The 17494-nt window shown below is 37.4% G+C and overlaps 1 protein-coding gene across 3 annotated transcripts in view; it reads left to right on the top strand.

The window, feature by feature from the left end:
- The first annotated feature begins 10601 nt into the window (after positions 1-10601).
- Positions 10602-17494, top strand: part of LOC148834988 (F-box/WD repeat-containing protein 1A) — a 41687-nt gene continuing 34794 nt past the window's right edge. Inside the window, exons 1-3 of one of the 3 annotated variants that reach the window (XM_088916358.1) lie at positions 10627-10721; positions 11353-11392; positions 13851-13958. In XM_088916358.1, the coding sequence (XP_088772484.1) occupies positions 13902-13958 (57 nt within the window). In that variant the 5' untranslated portion in view covers positions 10627-10721; positions 11353-11392; positions 13851-13901. Of the gene's footprint in view, positions 10722-11352; positions 11393-13850; positions 13959-17494 lie in introns of all 3 variants that reach the window. The other 2 variants (XM_088916357.1, XM_088916359.1) reach the window with 2 other exon arrangements.

The raw sequence follows: 17494 nt of genomic DNA on the forward strand, positions 1-17494 counted from the left end.
TTTTTATTGTTGTTGTTCATTAAACAGCCATTTAAAAGGGCAGAATGAAGTGATACCGGTGCTGGACACTCTTTTACCATTAGCAATTCAGAGGGACAGGACCCAGTGTCATACAATCACAGCATGATTCATATTAAAAGTCAATTGTCCTTTACATTTCCTGGCTCTCCCAAAGTCACGGCTGATGCAAAAGCAATGACTTTTAATAGAACGCTACCTCAGCAATAAGAGATTGGAAATTGAATCTGACCACAAAGGGATGGTTATAAGAAACAGTAATGGAACCTTTAAAGTGAAAATGATCCTGAGGTAACATCGTTTGATTGTCAAAGCAGGCTTACTAATATACAGACCACTCTGTGATGTCCATACAGATGAAGGTTCATTTTTGGTAAAAGAAGTAAAAGGAGTTAGCACTTTACACAATTTGCAGACCTTTAATCTGTTACCTGTTGCTTGACCTCTTCTTTGTTTCATCTACTGTCTGGCTTCCTTACTTTCTATTACAGCCAAAATATTCTCTCAAAGCCAAATGGTAATGTGTTGGTGAGCAAAATTATTGTTAGTACTGCACTGCTTTTGTTCCTCTGCTCACTTCTTTACAACCACAATTTGTAAGTTGCTTCTGCACTAATTTCACTTTTGCGGGACGTAGCCAGGAGGATAAACATGGTGCTGTACTCATCATGATTTCACATTTTAATGTCATCAGATAATGCCTTAAAAGTAATTACAACATAGTTGTATTCTGCCTTGCGCCTGTTGCTTTCCAGTACAGACTTCGGCTCCCCTGCAACACTGTAAGGGATAAAACAGTTAGAAAGTGAATGGATGGATGAACGCTGAGACTTAAAGAGATGTAATGGTGCTTAGAGATACAGTCTGAAGGAGTTGTACTTGAACAAAGGTGGATTATGTCAAAACTACTCCAAGCTCTCAAAAGGCAAGGTGAAAATGGCCTGACTAAGGATTTCCCCAACTGCTACCCAAGGGCTACCTGCAGCCCCCTCAGGATTAGAAGTGGCAGTCCCCTGCAAGACTGCTCACCCTCAAAGTAATCACACAGATTTTATTCCTGTTTCCTTCATCACTGATTGATATTACACTGTTGTGAATTATTATACACAAGAAGTGTGTCGGTGCTACCGTCAGTCTTCTTGATAGATGCAGTTCAATTGGAAGGACAAAATCAGGCATTACATTTTTGTCCAGACTGGGTAAAAGTATCCAAGGGATGGAATCTTGTTCATTTGGAGGGCCACATATCCACCCCTTTGTTGTGATTCAGTCAATAACCCCAAGGTGATTCTATCCTAACCAATTCCAAGGCTGCTCCTGGCCAATTTGCTCTGCCAGTGGGGACTCTTTGACACAGTCAGTGACTGGCACAGTTTGGATCCAGACCAGAAATCTCCTGGCTGTGGAACTCATGCTGTACTCCGGACGGAGGCTTTTACTTGACGAGCCACTCGGGAGCCCTTTATTGTATGCTTGTCGGTTCAGCTGCTACATGAATGCCAAGTGCCTGGAATTACCTTAAAAAAATAAACAGTAATCTGAACCCTTTAAAAAGTGTTCCATAGAAGCAAACTATCGTTTCTGGTTTTAGGGAAAAAAATCAAGCAATTTTGTCAGGTTGTCTTCAAACCTGATGAGCAGCTCCAAAAGCGGTTCTTTTTTGGGGCCAGATCTTACAGCTCCTCCCTCCCTCCCTCCCTCTGTCTCTGTCGCCCCCCTCTCCTCTCTCTCTCTGCCTCTCCATGACAGATGCCTGGAAGCCTCAGGCTGCAGTTAAGGTGACGAGATGCAGAGATTCTTTATTAACATTTCATTCCCATTCCCTACACGACATAAATTAGATGGGGTGTTAAATTCGGCCGATTGGAGAGATATGTCACCGAGATGGCAGCCGATTGGATGGCCTGGGTAATCCTGCAGTGAATTCCATTACCACTTTTATATCGTCCGAATTAGCGAGTTGACAGGGATTCTGATTGCCTTTTGCTGGGGGTGGCGGAGAGATCTTGGAGCAGTGTGGGTTGCTATTAACACAGACAATGAGCATGTGACAATCAAAATCAATACACACAAAGATTGGCTCTCAGCTGTTGTGGGGATTTTTTTGTTCTTTTTGCTTCATGTTGTCTGTTCACTCTATCTTTCGTTCCTCTCTTGATGTGCATTGAATAGAACTCTCAATAAATGTTTATCTGTCACTATTTAAAGCAGCATCCAATCATTGAGACTCCATGGGCCATTTCCTTGTTTTTAAAATAGTGCAAATAGGTTTTTAAAACCCTTTGTAGCTCAGTGGCTACAGTTTAGGAAATGGCTAATGAATGGTTCTCTCAAGCAGCTAACCACAGACGAGGGAACGTAAGAAACATAAAATTAGCCTCACATGGATCCACTGGGAATCAGGAAGGAAACACATATATGATATTAAAATGGATCAGATGCAAGAAAGAACTAACCCGACAAACAGCACATTTCAGGGTCATCGTCATGTTCTGCTGAAATATCAAAGATGAAGCCAGATTTCCTGCAACCATCCAAACTCCAGTTGGTCAACTCTATAGCAATAAAGGTCCTGAGAGAACTTAGAGAATACCTAACACTTCCCCTTATTTGACATTATTGTTGGAACTTGGTCTTTTACCCTCACCCTGCCACTGAATTTCTCCTTCCTCTGAGAAGAAAGAGACATCTTTGATCACAACTATCTAATTATTGTACAGTACATCATATCCATTGGCCACATTTGGGTTTTGAGCGTCTATATGTCCTATTGCAAAAGCAAAGCATTGTTGGAAACAGAAACTACTCTATATATAAGTCTTCTTTCTGATATTCCTTATTGTTGAGTGGTAGAACTTGTTATTTTATTAATATTAGAAGCCTAGGATATTAAATGTGAATCCTTCCAGCCTTGAATGCAGTGTTTGAACACTCTATTCTGAATAAGTTTGAACACTCTATTCTGAATTGTGAAAAATATTTTAAGGAGACAATGGAAACAACTTCACACATCTGTTGTTTTTGTTATGCAGCAAAATTAAAATGTACTAAAGCGACAAACTTATTTCATACATAAGTTTCATATACCCTCTCCCTGTAACATCAATCTACTCATTTTGGATATATTTTTAAGGCTTTAAAATTGTTTCATTAAAGGAAATTCAATTGTTAGTATAGCTAGTATTAGATGAGGTTTTAATAAAATAATCAAAACATTATTCAAATCCTAGGTACTACAAATGAGCATTTATAAGTGGATCATTCCTAATGACACTGTTTTTGTCAAATGATTGAATTAAGGATAACGCCTAGCTCCCGAAGGTTATTTGCTATAAAGTTACAGAAAGTGTGGTGATCTTTTTTCCTCTACATTTGAAAGAGCATGGCCACATGTGATAAAAATCATTATATGGTCGGGATAAAAATAGATTTTTTACATTACTCTTTGCTTGCCTAATAAGTTACCATGGTAACTCAGTAACTGAAATTTCACAGTAACAGTAAGTCCTAATTATGTACTCTCTGAATCATTGCCTATTTTCTACAACCAATGCTGCTGCCTCACAACAGTGAATGACAATACTGTCACAGTGTATGCATTTCAATCATTTAGGTTGCACACTAGATGCAAAATGAATAATTCTACAATGAACGCATGTCTGCATAATTGTGGAATTTGTTAGAATTTGCAAGTTTGAGTTGTGTGAGTTGAAGACAAGCAGACAGGAAGATTATTAAATGATACATAGTGAGTGTGTGCCTACATATATAGTGCCTTACTATTTGGACATAGTATGTTTTGTATTTTCTTGAAATCTTTTCTTTTAATGAAATTGAATGTTGCAACCAAAAAGTAACATTTGTATTTAATAGTTATTACTTGATCATTTGTACTAGAAATCATCCATTACACAAATATTTTACGATAATTAAATAATAATTCTAGCAGATATTGAAGTTTAGATATATGTTTTTAGTCATTTTTGGAAACATTTTGAATAATGGATTGAATAAGTAAATGAATGTGAGCTTTGACAAAATGTCTGGGTAGCTTGTTCCATACTCCTTCAACTCAGTTTTCTCTGTTCTCAATTTTAAATGCACTTCTCCATACTGTAGTTTCCACAATCCACAGCATAAATATTGTCTTATAGTTCTTATAGTCCACCAGAGAAACATTGCTTTGAGTTTAGATCACTCGTCTCTGGTTTTATTCTAGAGCAGCTATATCTTTTAGGGTCAAAATTGTACACAGTATTCTAAATAAGTTAAAACTAGTGCATTGTAAGATTTTAAAATTAACATAACATCGCTATTTTCCCACTTTGTCTGGAAGATGAAAATGATGTGTTAATATAAACTCCTAAGTCTTTTTCAAAGGAATCTTCTCCAGACTACTGTTTGCCATTTTATACTTATTGCTTATATGTCCTTGCTCCATTCCTGTTCACTTTTTACACCTCTGACTTCAAGTACAACTCTGAGGCATGTCATCTGCAGATGTTTTCGGATGACTCTGCAATTGTGGGGTGTATAAGTGAGGGGAGGGAGGAGGAATACAGGAGCTTGATTATCAGCTTTGTGGAGTGGTGTCATCTTAACCATCTCCAGCTAAACACCAGCAAGACTAAAGAAATGGTCATGGACTTTCGGAGGAATAAGTCTCCGCTGAAACCTTTTTCCATCCGGGGTGAGGACATAGAGGTGATGCAGTCCTACAAGTACTTAGGGGTACACCTGGATGATAAGCTGGAATGGACTGTTAACACTGACGCCCTGCACAAGAAAGGTCAGAGCCGACTCTATTTTTTTAGGAGGCTCAGGTCCTTTGGTGTATGTGGAACACTGCTACACATTTTTTATGAATCAGTGGTGGCAGCGGCCATCTTCTATGCTGTTGTGTGCTGGGGCAGCAGCATTATGCCAAGAGAGGTAAATAGACTCAATAAACTCATCAAGAAGGCTGGCTCTGTGTTGGGGCTGAACAATGCCTCTCATCCGCTACATGGGACTGTTATTAGGCAGCGGAGCACTTTTAGCAACAGACTGCTTCAGCTACGGTGTTCAAGGGAATGTTTCTGCAGGTCCTTCCTCCCGGCGGCTGTCAGGGTGTATAACGCTGTCCTAGGCTAGGACTGTTAGCCCTTAATCTGCTCATCTATGGACAACATGTTTCACTATTGTGCTTTTTGGACACTCAATCTGTATTTACCTATGTGAATTTTGCACATATCTTATTGTTTTACAGTGACTATGAGCAAATTTTGCACACTCCTAACTCTATATATTTATTTTGTATTGCTGTACTTATTTTATTTTAATTTTTAGTCTATTCTGATGTCTGTTTTTGCTTTTCTTGTGCTGGGCTGCTGTAACACCTCAATTTCCTTTCAGAATCAATAAAGTCTTATCTGTCTATATTTTGCTGCATGCATGTCTGCATTAAGTCAACAGCCACGTGTCTGACCAGTCCAGAATTGTGTCTAAATATTTAAATTAAATTCTTGAATTACCTTTACAGCATCAATAATCTTTGTTAATCCTATTTTGGTGTTATCTTTAAAGTTCACTAGTTTATTAACTATGCCAGAAGTTAGATTACTGATAGAAATTATGAAGAGCAGTGGCCAAATACAGATTCCTCTTGTACTCAGAGAAACAGACAAACAACATAAAAAACATCATTAGAAAGTAGGCAAATGCTGATGTTGAAATTTCTAAGGAAAAGTGAAACGTTATGTCAACATGTGAGTGTACAGGAATATTGAAAAAAGCCTCTGTTCAATAAAGAGTACTTACAGTATTTATATTATGTATTGAAGTATTTGGAAAGATTGGAGGTAATACATTAAGTTCTCCTGTGGTTTGTAGGGCTAAATGTATGAAGTAATGAAGTGAGATCTACTGTATGTTATTTTGGCTTAGCAGGAGATAGGAATTATTGGCAGGGGAGGTGATTTTCAAAGGAAGCCGAGATATTAAGTAACATATGGGCTATTCAAAACTATTAAGTGGAATAAATACAAGACAAGAAACAAAGTGAACATAAGAAATGATTTAATTAAATTGAGGCAAAATGGTTTCTCACATTTCCTGCTCATTTAAATATTACACCGTCTTGAACGTCTTACCTTGCCTTAACGTCAATGTCTTTCTTTTTTTTTAAGTAGAAAGTTTACGTAATAAAGTTTTATGTATAAGCCTTATTTGGAATAAACAGCTAGAATAGATTGAAAAAAACATGAGGGCTGGAGGTGGTCATCTTTGGGTTAAGTCATCAAGTATGGTGTCAGTGATTCTTAACTGTCTGTGCCACAGGAACCACAGGGATTGGTGGTTTTCATCTCATCTGTGCACTTAATTGAACTAAGTGCTTGATCAACTATATTTTTACAATTCTTTAAAAATAGAGCAGTTACAATTGACTAAAAGGACTAATTAAAATCTAATTATGTAAAATCATAACTTTTTTCCTTTCAGCTGTAAAGATTTAATAGAACACTTTTTCGGAGACACCATACTGAACATTTGGAAAGGGAGAAGACAGTTAAGTCTAAAAACATCTGCTAACAGCATCCAATGGCCTTTTTATTTCTTTTTTCACTAAAGTACTAAAGAAACGTAGGGCAGGCCTGGTTTATCTGTTGCCTGGTATTAGTTATTTGTACATTTATGGCTGTATTTCCAACCATGTATTTCCAAACCAACTAGTTTGCGATATTCCCAAACTACACTCTGCACACCCAATCACAGGACCATATCCTGCATAGCCCTTTTCAACAGAATATTTGTAAAATATGTCATGCTCTTTTCTGTCTCCACATCTTGGGAAGTAAAACAGTTTACACTAAGGGAATTGAGGGGAAAAAAAGCGAAGGACCAGACATTTATTCCATCCTTTTTGTGCGTAGAAAGTCTATGTATATAATTATATATGTATATAATTTACAATTCACTACTCATCTTTAATCTAAAGTATGGTATAAGACTCTATTATGTTAAATTATGCAAAACATAGCCCATGTGAAATTAGTTGAAAGGCTCATTTTCTGCTGGCTCCTGCGGTGAGGTGATTGCCTAACAAATTACATTTCAGTTCAAATTTACAATTCATCCATGAGAGCAAGAGAAAGATATTCTGAGCATCACAACTAGACACATGAAGCTGAGGACTGCCCACATTTATTTCCTCATGGAAATTTACACCCCGATCGCCTGCACATATCCATGACTCATGGAGTTACAGATGTGCTGTATGTTATCGTTTTTTTTTCCCTTTTATTTCTTTATTTTCATGATGTTTTTGATTCTGCTTAGATTGCTATTCACTGTGCTAGCTACCCTTTCCAGAAAAAATAACTTCAGATAGAACTTTTCTGAAAACTGAATGCAATGAAGTCCAGTCTTGTACTGAAATAATGGAGCAACCTTGAACTTAATTATGAGTATCATACTTTAAATCATTCTGTCATCTAGAAATTGAGCAAAAATATAGAGTAATTAAGGCAAACACTTCTCATCTTAGATATGACTGTAGAAAACATGTCATGTTTCAAAATGTCCTAAGATTCGTGGGCCATCTGGAAAACCCTTGTCTTCAAGGACTCGTCCATACTGGGATAGTCACTTAATGGCAAAAACAAACACGTAGACACAAACCCCAGCAGGTTGCTCCCACAACAAGGCACAAAACAAGTCAGGATGAACATAGCAGGAAGAGGAAGTTGATTCAAAATCTTTTAAAGAATTCAAGAAACACTATATGTTTCACGTTGGCACAGAATAACCTCCAGCTATGCATTGCTGCACTGTAGAATAAACTTGTAAGTACAGAAAAAAATGTATATTTTATACTTGGTGCTCATTGTGTTAAGAAAATAAAAAGCAGCCAGAAAAAAACTTCACTATTTGTCTGTTAAAAATTAATAGGCTGCTTGCCTATGCATATGATAAAGAGATCAGCTGTCAATTGAGTTATTGTATTTTTACAGTTCTTGGTCCATGAGTTCTCATTTCTATGCAAAGGGGCCATTAGTCATAGCTGTGTTCCTGCACAGTGTCTGCTGTACAATCGGATTCTTACAGAGGATGAATCTTCCAGTCCAGCTGCCTGGCAATAAATAATCCTTTCTTTTGCTGACATAAATCAAGAGAAATCATACACCTCATTTTGTTGATTCTTCTATAAATCTGTCAGTTGTTCATGGGAGCTATGAACACTATTCATGAACACTGTTGAAAAGTTTAATCAGTTATTATTATTAACAATAATTAATGTGCACAGAGATTTATTTATAATTACTTTGTTTTAGAATATAGTTTAAATGACAAATCAAGCAGGATATGCCCACAACATGGATCATAAAAATGAAAAGGCAATAAAGGGAATAGTCCTTAATATCTATACTGCACCTATGAATAAGAAAAGAAGTAAAAGAAAGGATATATTACTAAAATATTACTAAATGTACTAAAGCATAGATTTAGCAAGAGAACAATGCTTTGATACCAACCTGAACAATCTACATCAATGTTACCACTGCAACCACAGCCATGCTTACTACTATAATACTAGAGCCCGTACTATTACAAATGATGGTCATTGTAACAATAATGCAGTTGTGACCTGGAAATCCTTGTCACTTCTTGACTTTCTCGGTGGTGACACGAGCTACTTGTGCTAGGATAGAGGATCAGATGGGCATACTATTTAAATGGTATACAACAGTTATAGCTTTAATTGTTAATGATACATTAGAAAGACATCTGAAAGGCTATTGATAAGAAGTGTTGAGGTACGGTCACACGGCGGCAACCCCAAACAACTAGAAACTATATGGACAATGGTTTGATCACTTGATCTGCTAGGAAGTTGTTTGGATTGGTATTTTGTTCTCTGATTTTATCTGTCAATAGTACATGAGCCTGTTGACAGTAATAAGACAGTTTCAAAACAGCAAACATTTTATCTTATGATGTAGCAGAAATCTAGTCAAGGTGTTTGAATTTAAGACCCCCTACATACTGTAGTTGCACACTGAAGAGATCATACTGGCCTTGTCTCAGTGCCTGTCTGATTTTAGTCAAACTTTAAAAGTGGATTACCTTTAATTTGTAGCTTTGGCTTAAGCTGTCCCACTGGTCCTATTTTACCACCACAAAATTCCAGGACTGACTTACTAAGGTTCACTTTTCAGTAGAAACACAGCCATAAATAGCAAAGTTTCCATACATTACTGGAAACCTTTCTTTCCAGGGCACCAGAGTTGCAGCCACAGTGTATTAGCTGTGCTTTTAACATTATCATTGGGTTCAAATTCAGACATCTACTAATTAAAGCAATATACAGTATGACTAATAATAATAATGCAATTAATTGAACACCATCTTATGTACTATTCACCTAACTTTATGTAATATGTTAACTAATAACTGAAATTACTAATAGTGTTACCACTGTAATGTCAAACTGTATATTTGGAGTTCCATCTATTTTTGATCAAGGAGCACCTTATTCCTAAGGGCTGCTTGGAGTTATCCTGAAAACATAGTGCTACTCTCTAGACTGGACACCAGTCAGTCACAGGGCACAGACACACATTCACAGGTGCAGCTACAGTTTAAAGCAATTAACCTGGCCACCATGTCTTTGGCATGGAACACCCAGCAAAAGCAGACATTAAAATTGAGATACAAACGCTGTGAAACAATATTTTATGGGGTTTTTTAAGTAACAATGAATTAAAATTAATAATAAAGCAATTTTACAGTTCATAATAATACAGCTTCGCATAGTGCATCGCACATGGTATACAGCACATCATAAAAGCATATTATGGCATACCATAGCAGAACCAGATCAAAATAGCATTGCAGCATAGAACAAGAATCCATGGAGAATAAAAGTATATATTAAAATGAAGAATGGTTAAATGTCCGGAAAACCTAATCCGTATGCAATACTACGCAGAGGTACAGAATGGAATTTGCACATTAACTATTCACTTCTTGGGTAGTTATCAATACACGTATTGATTATGTAATAATTACACATGATAGAATATACACATGTACTGTGTTATCTTATATATAACACCACTGGATAATTTCCACGATTGTGTCCACTTCTATATATGACAAACTGGATATGGCCAAACCAGTGTTTAATGTTTCCTTTTCTAATTGTTCCATATTAAATCAAATATAACATGTATGTAAAACACGAGACATACTACAATAGCAGATTTATCGCATTTCAGCTTTTCAAAAATTTCATATTAGATTAAAATATGTATCCAGTTATTATACTAAATGCGTAACTAACCGACAAAACAAAAGATCGAAAAACTACACATCCCAGAGTAACGCACTCGCTAAGTGGGATTTGTAGTACGTAAAGTCGTATTGTAAATAAAACAGGAACTACCAGAATGCATCAAAGGCTTTTATAGTGCTACTGGGACTTGTAGTGTCTGAGATATGAGCATACACAATATTTAGGGTTGAAGAAACTTCAAACCCCACAATTCTGTTTCAGCCGTGCAGCCTGGGCCGCTGGGGGGTTACTGCTGTGGAACGGATTTTCCTGTCTGCAGCAGCGGCAGTGGAGAGACGCAGGTCCCGGGGCTGAGAGAGAACCAGTCCCGGCCAGACTGACGATGGAACCAGAGACGGTACTGCAAGAGAAGGCTCTGAAGTTTATGGTGAGATGACAGGGCAAAGTCGGTTTCTGACCCTCGACAAAACCTAAATAAGATGAAGGTCTGGGCTTGTCCATAGCGGTTTGTGCTGGAAATAAATGTACCGGTGGGTCAAGCCGCCATCTTGGACTATGATAAATAAACAGACAAAATAAACTTACGTTTATTTATTGAAAAAAAATCCGTAAGCAAAATGAGATCTTTTCAGGGACGAGAATATAATGAATATATGTGTTGGTGTGTTGATCTTGATAGTTGTTTGCTTGAAGTAATCGATGTGTGTTTCTGCTCAGTGGATGTTTAGCCTTGGCCTGTGTTTACATTATGCTTGATTCGGGGCGCTAGAATTTATGTTACGTCAACTAATATTTTTATCAATTTGATTGAAGTGTACTTTAATTGAGGTTTAGACTATAGTCTTATATTAGCTATTTAGATGTTGGATATAGTGTCTTTCATATAGGCCATTTTTGTTAGCTTTTACTGGTGGATGTATTTCTTTTTTTTTTCTTGACGAAGACGTGTCCTGTGTTGTGTTTCAGCACAAGTGGTCACGTATAATTAAGTCTTAATGTTGTCTGTGTTGAGTATAAACTACAGATACGCTCTTTTAATTGATGGTTTTGTCCTTCAGATATCTTGAACAGTGAGGTTTCATCTTGAAATAATTACAGGTTAGTGTGGATTATATTGAATTCTAACATAAAATGAGAATTCAATGTAATTCAGAATTGTAATCCACACCACACTTCAAAAGACTGCCAACACTTAAATGCTTACCTTTGGTATTAAAGAGTAGTTTGATGCACAGATTTGGCTTTGCAAGTGGGCCTAACCCCTTTAAAAAACAAATATTATTCATATTCATAGTCTAAATAAACATTATTTATCTGTATAGTGTAAATATCAGATATTTGCATATGTGGTATGGTTTAAGATACATTTTTAACATGGCCTGCACCACTAAAAATATTAATTCCCTGATTTTATAGACTTTGAAAGAGGTTTCCTTTCCTCTCTGTAGTGTTTGTATTTATATTGAGTTCTTCTGACTCAGGACTGAGTATTTACAGTACTGAATTCTCACTTTTCAGGTTCAGTCCACAGCTCATTACAGCTGTGTTTGTTTGCCCTATTGTTGGATGGCCCTTTCAGGCTTCCAAGCAACGTTACTGGACACCTATTGTTATTGTTCTGCTTGTTTTATTCATCTACCAACATTTCCAAATGTGTAGAAAATCATTATTGTTTAACAAAAATGAATGAACTTTCAAAGGATTGTGGTGGCCTATCAGAAATTGTTTTGGTGAAAATGAGACTGAGAAGTCACAATGTCTGACTGCCCAATGGCGTGCACAATGCGAGATGTGCAATAAACGTTTGACATCTTTGAAATGGCTTGGCCTACTGGAATGAGATTTGGTATAACTACATAAGTCAGGCCAGGTTCCCTCTCAAGGTTGTTCAGGTTGCTACATTAAAGAACATGGTCACTGCAAAATCAGCTGCTTGTGAATAACGTTCCTTCAGAATCATTGGGTAAATGCAAACCTGATAAACATTGTCAGGATGATTATAATTTGGTTAGAACAGCACTCCTGTCTTAGCTTTCTTGTCTTTCTGACCATTATTTAGTTGTCTTGTCAAGACACAGACGGCTTGTGAGCAAACACTTGGGCATTTAATTCAGTAGACTCAGTAGATATTATTGTCACAAGAATATAGTTAACATATGCTGAAAGCAGGTTCTCATTTAAACCAAGATGGCTGCCTGACCGCCATTTTGTTTTCCAACGTCAGCATACTGTGTTTTTTATTGTCATTTTTTTCTGAAGCTTAGAAACCGTCTCTTTCTGGGGGAAATGCTGCACAGATTGAATTGAAACGTGACATGGTTTATCACGCAGCCATCCCCTTCAGTCTTGCACCTAGTGCATTGCAGCAATAGTTCATCACCTGTTTGGTGAATTGGTGCCTTGTAGTGCTGTTTTTCTTCCAAGAATGTGCCAGTGAAAACCTGTTGTATATCATTGTAATGACGTTGCTGTTAGAGTATAGCAAATTAGGATCCCTTCATGCATCAGGATGCCAATTATTTTGTTGTTTTGTTGTGTCCTGTACCACAGATTGTACTATTGGCCATTTAACTCCAATTCTGGTAGACATTTTTCAGATGGCAGTGTTAAGTTTTGGAATGTGGGATCCCTGTAGAAACCAAATTACTTGCCAAACTTCCATTTTTTCTGGATCTTTAAAATTGTCTGTCTTGTGGGAGCTCTTTGCTAATTTAAATTTAGCCTGTCTTATTTACATATAAACCAGCTTCAGACTGGTTTATATGCCCACGCCAGGTATTCGTGTCCTTGGTGAATCATGTCCTGTAACTCAAACATCTTAGTATGTATCATTCTAGTGGCTGCATAATTATGATAATGCAGAATGCGATTTCTCTGCAAGCCATGGTTCGAAATTTCCTTTTGGTATTTTTAAGTGGAGTGTACTGCAAACTGCTGCTGTTGAAAACTTGTATTTCATGACATGGGGACTAGCTTGAAAGCCTGTAAAGCTGAATGTGGTTTTCTTGTTTTGTAATTGTATTTAGCTTGAGAACACAGTCTATTGATGGTACAGTTCGTATCTGATACAATATCATCTTTAAGGCATAAGCCAAAAATGAACCAGCACCTTATTGACAAAAACAGTAATTTCACAGTACAGTGTACTTCTAACGTGCAGTGCTGCCTCTTGTATCCAGTCTGTACTTTTCAATTGCTGTCCGATTTCTGAGAAGTTGTAATTTGTTATGCAATACTTAACAGAACTACACCACTTTAGTCGTGCTGATGTCTGAAAAGATAGACTTGTTTAGAGGGACTGTGTCTGTGGCATAAAATGTGGGCCTGTAATTTACATATGAGTGCGTATTTGAGTTTTTCTTTTTAATGTCTTTAAAATTGGGCTTTAATCATTGTAAAATGGGTGTCCTTTGATTTTTTTTGTAATAATAAAACTGGCGTGACATTTTTTGCCTGATCTCCTGGGAATCTGGCTCTTCGAGCGAGTACTGATTGGCTGTACTCTTTGCCACCCTTCCTCACTCTATCCCATCTCATGCTTGTCCTCTCTCTGCAGTGCTCTGTGCCCAGGTCACTGTGGTTGGGTTGCTCCAGCCTGGCGGACAGCATGCCTTCGCTGCGATGCCTGCACACCCCAGGGACTGGCACATTGAACTCTTTCCAGGTACTCTATCCCACACCCATCACACTCAACATTCCCACTTTCACCAGCTGTCACTGCCAGCTATGGGCCCAGTCTTTAATGACTGACTGTTCATGACTGATGTCCCTGAAGGACAGCCTAATGCAATCAGGCAAGTGTGATCACTCCTCCAAATAGGTGGGAGGTCTTTGCCTTCGTGACGACCTGTACTGGCCATTATACACTTCCATGTTCATTATTAAACGGGGATGAAAACTCTTTTAAACCTGTAATCAGAAGCTCTGGGGGTTGTTAGGATTTTTCTGCCTTGCTGTAAATATAGTCTGGTAGTTATAGTCCCTAGGCTGCTTTCCCATAACTTTGCCTTTCTTCAGTGTACTTAAGGTTTCATGGTTATGTGGCATACATGCGCACTCTGTCTGACTTTGGATCAGTTTGTTTTGAGTATCTCGTGTCTATTGAGTCTCCTTTTCACAACCTGTTGCAGTTATCGATATGCGTTTAGCCAGTATGATGAAATTACTTTGTTAAATAGGATAAAATTAAGAAAGAATTAAGCTTATTTTCCAGTGCTATAGGAACTGTGAAAATGTGTCTATCAGACAGCTGTACTGTTGGGCAGTGGTTGATGGCCTTAACTGTCAGCGCTAGTTGGCGAGCATGGCTAGACTACTAATGTTCATATCTGTCCCTAAGGTACTCTTACGTCCTTTACTAATTCTGGAGCTTAATGTGCTTGCGGTTCATGAATTCATGCATTCATCATTCTCTTCTTGCTTTTATTATTTTTGACATTTTTTAGTGTCACTTTACTCAGAACATAGCAGTGACTGGAGACTTTTGAGTTCTCTTGCTTTCCTTTATATTTAGAACTTGATAGATAGCGATCCCTACTGATCTCAGACATATTTTTAAGGAAACATTAATGTATGTTTTGCAGGAATAAAAAGTGTTTTTTTCCACATTTAGCTTGTTGAGGGTTAACCCATCCAATTTGGAATCATCTGTTGTCCTTTGTGACTTTCTCTGGCAATAGCTCCTTTACTTTCCTTGAATTGGACATTTAGAAGTGTTTCTCCCAACATGCTCACCAGCAGAGCCATTTTTAAATTGCAGGCTTTACTGTGCCTGACCAGAGACTTAACACAGATTGGTGGAACAGCCCATCCCTCACTAATGTCAAATCAAACCCCCAGAATGTTGCATCATTCACAAAAGTCACAGTTTTTCTGATATCCAACTGATGTGTTTTACTAATCCCAGCCCTACCTGGTTAGTGATCTGCCAGTTATGCCCAGACAGCTGGGTAATCCCAGGCCTTGTTGTACATCAGGGTAAAATGTGTTTTTATTTAAAGCCTTTTATGTAGCTGTTCCTATATTTCCTGAGTTTATAAATACTAATTTAGGATTCTTCAGTGCTTCTCAGCACTCACATCTGTCTGATCATGTACTTGAAGGATTGGACATTATAGTATAAGCTATGTCTGTCTTCACAGTAAAATGACATATGAGGACCACAACCTGGAAATAGGCAATAGATCATTATGAATTTTCAGATTTTCTTTAGATCAGATCCAATAATGAGTAACAATTCCTGATAGAATTATAGTTGAGGAATAATGAATAAAATAATTTAGTAAGTGAACATCACTTCAACTGTTCCTTCACTTCAGTTTTGTTTCATCCTCCAGATGTACCAGATGATATCTCAAACACTGCTTTTTTGTCTGCTTCCCAAGCCATTCATCCTACACAAGTGGATGTTAGCCACACAGCAAAGAGTTAAAGCTCCATATCCGCTACTCCTTAGAACAAATTTTACATTTTTGACTTTGCATTTTCTATGCTGAAGGATACAGTTTACATCCGAGATGTGATCAGCCACTGAACCACTTGGATGTCACACGCAAACCATCAAGTGCCAATAGGTTCCTTACACAACATGAAATGAAATAAGAGGGACCAAAATGGTCAGATTGTACCAAATCCAGAGATCAGTTTGTCTGAGACACTTAGAATAACATCCCTTCTCTTGTGAACAGTGCTATTAGTTCCCCAGTTTAGACATCTCTTCCATGAGATGTCACCTTCTGAAGCACAAAATGCCCAGTCACATCCATGGTTATTGCTATTTGTGTGAATTCTGGCTGGTGGCCCACCAGCACCACTTAAAGTAGCAACCATGATTTTTACTGGAGGTCTCCCTTGTGATTACTGACTAGACCCAGCCTTGCTAAGCTTCTGAGATTTGCTTACATCAGCCTGCAAGAAGGCAGCAAATATATTCTCAGTTTAAGTAATGGATTTTGTCTGATATGCGATTATCACTCTTTATAACGCCACTGCAGCATACTGCCAACATCAGTGCCTGCCTTGGTGGAATATTGAAAGAAAGTATTAGCTTATGTCATATCTACATTTCATTAGGATTATTTTGCCCTTTTGTGACTAGTTGAAAAAGCACCATGTCATTTTGTGCTCATCATGTGCACTATACCTTCCAGTTACAGTGATGTTGCAAAAAATTAAAACATTAATCAAAACATTATATTATATCGACCATCACAAAAAAAATAACCTCTGCCTGGGCAGTAGATTTTAAAACACTGAGAAGAAGCTGACAGTTAAATTGTCTCACACACAAAAGAGCAAATGTGAGCATTAGGACATGAAAAGCAAATGTGATTAATTGAAATTCATGGATTTTTTTATGAATCCATACATTGTGCTCTATAAAAGTTTGAAGAATTATATGTTTAAGCATATTCTTTATCTTGAGTTAGGAGCATGTAGCCATAAGACAAATGATGTGGAGTTAGTGTGGCATCCTGATGTCTGCTGCATTTTTTTTTAATCTCAATCAAAACTGTGAGTTGTATGACTGACATTGTTTGGTCAAAAACCAAACAACATCAATGTCAGCCATGTTGTGTCTCTCCAGAGTATTGGAGAGAGTGTTAATCTTATATTATGCAGCTTGGGTCATACAGGTATTATGGAGAGCACTGTCTGTGGTTTTGATCTGTAGTCTATGAAAGCCCTGTGAAAGGTTAGAACCATAGTTTCTGGTGTAATTGTCGTGGATGGGGTAAACTGATGTCTCTCTTTGATGCTATGTAACTCCTAATATTGAGGATATTTACTTCCTTCTTGATTTGCAGCGGCCATTAGTCCAATATTTAAAACAACTGTATGATGAAGTTCGGATTTGTATTTACATAGTCAGGCCATATGTTGGCTTCCTTGGGGATAAAAGATTCATTATGATGGATTAGTCTGTGAGGTTAACTTGCCTAAACCTCATTTAAAAAGTTAGGGTTACCTTTACACAATGTTGAAACATCTGTCTAGAGCTGGATTCCGTCTTGCGATAAGAAAGAAGCATTATTTCTTAATTATTACTCAACGGTTGTGTGTTTTGTCCCTTCTCAAATTGTGACCCTAGGTAAAAGGTTGTTTGGTCTATTTGAGATTAATTGCACAATAGGTTTTCTAGTTTTTACTGAAATTTAATTGTTCAGCTAGGCTTGGAGAACCCATGGGAGGATCAATAAG

This window comes from Atractosteus spatula, chromosome 5, assembly GCF_055471065.1.
Source record: "Atractosteus spatula isolate fAtrSpa1 chromosome 5, fAtrSpa1.hap1, whole genome shotgun sequence".
Lineage (NCBI taxonomy): Eukaryota > Metazoa > Chordata > Actinopteri > Semionotiformes > Lepisosteidae > Atractosteus > Atractosteus spatula.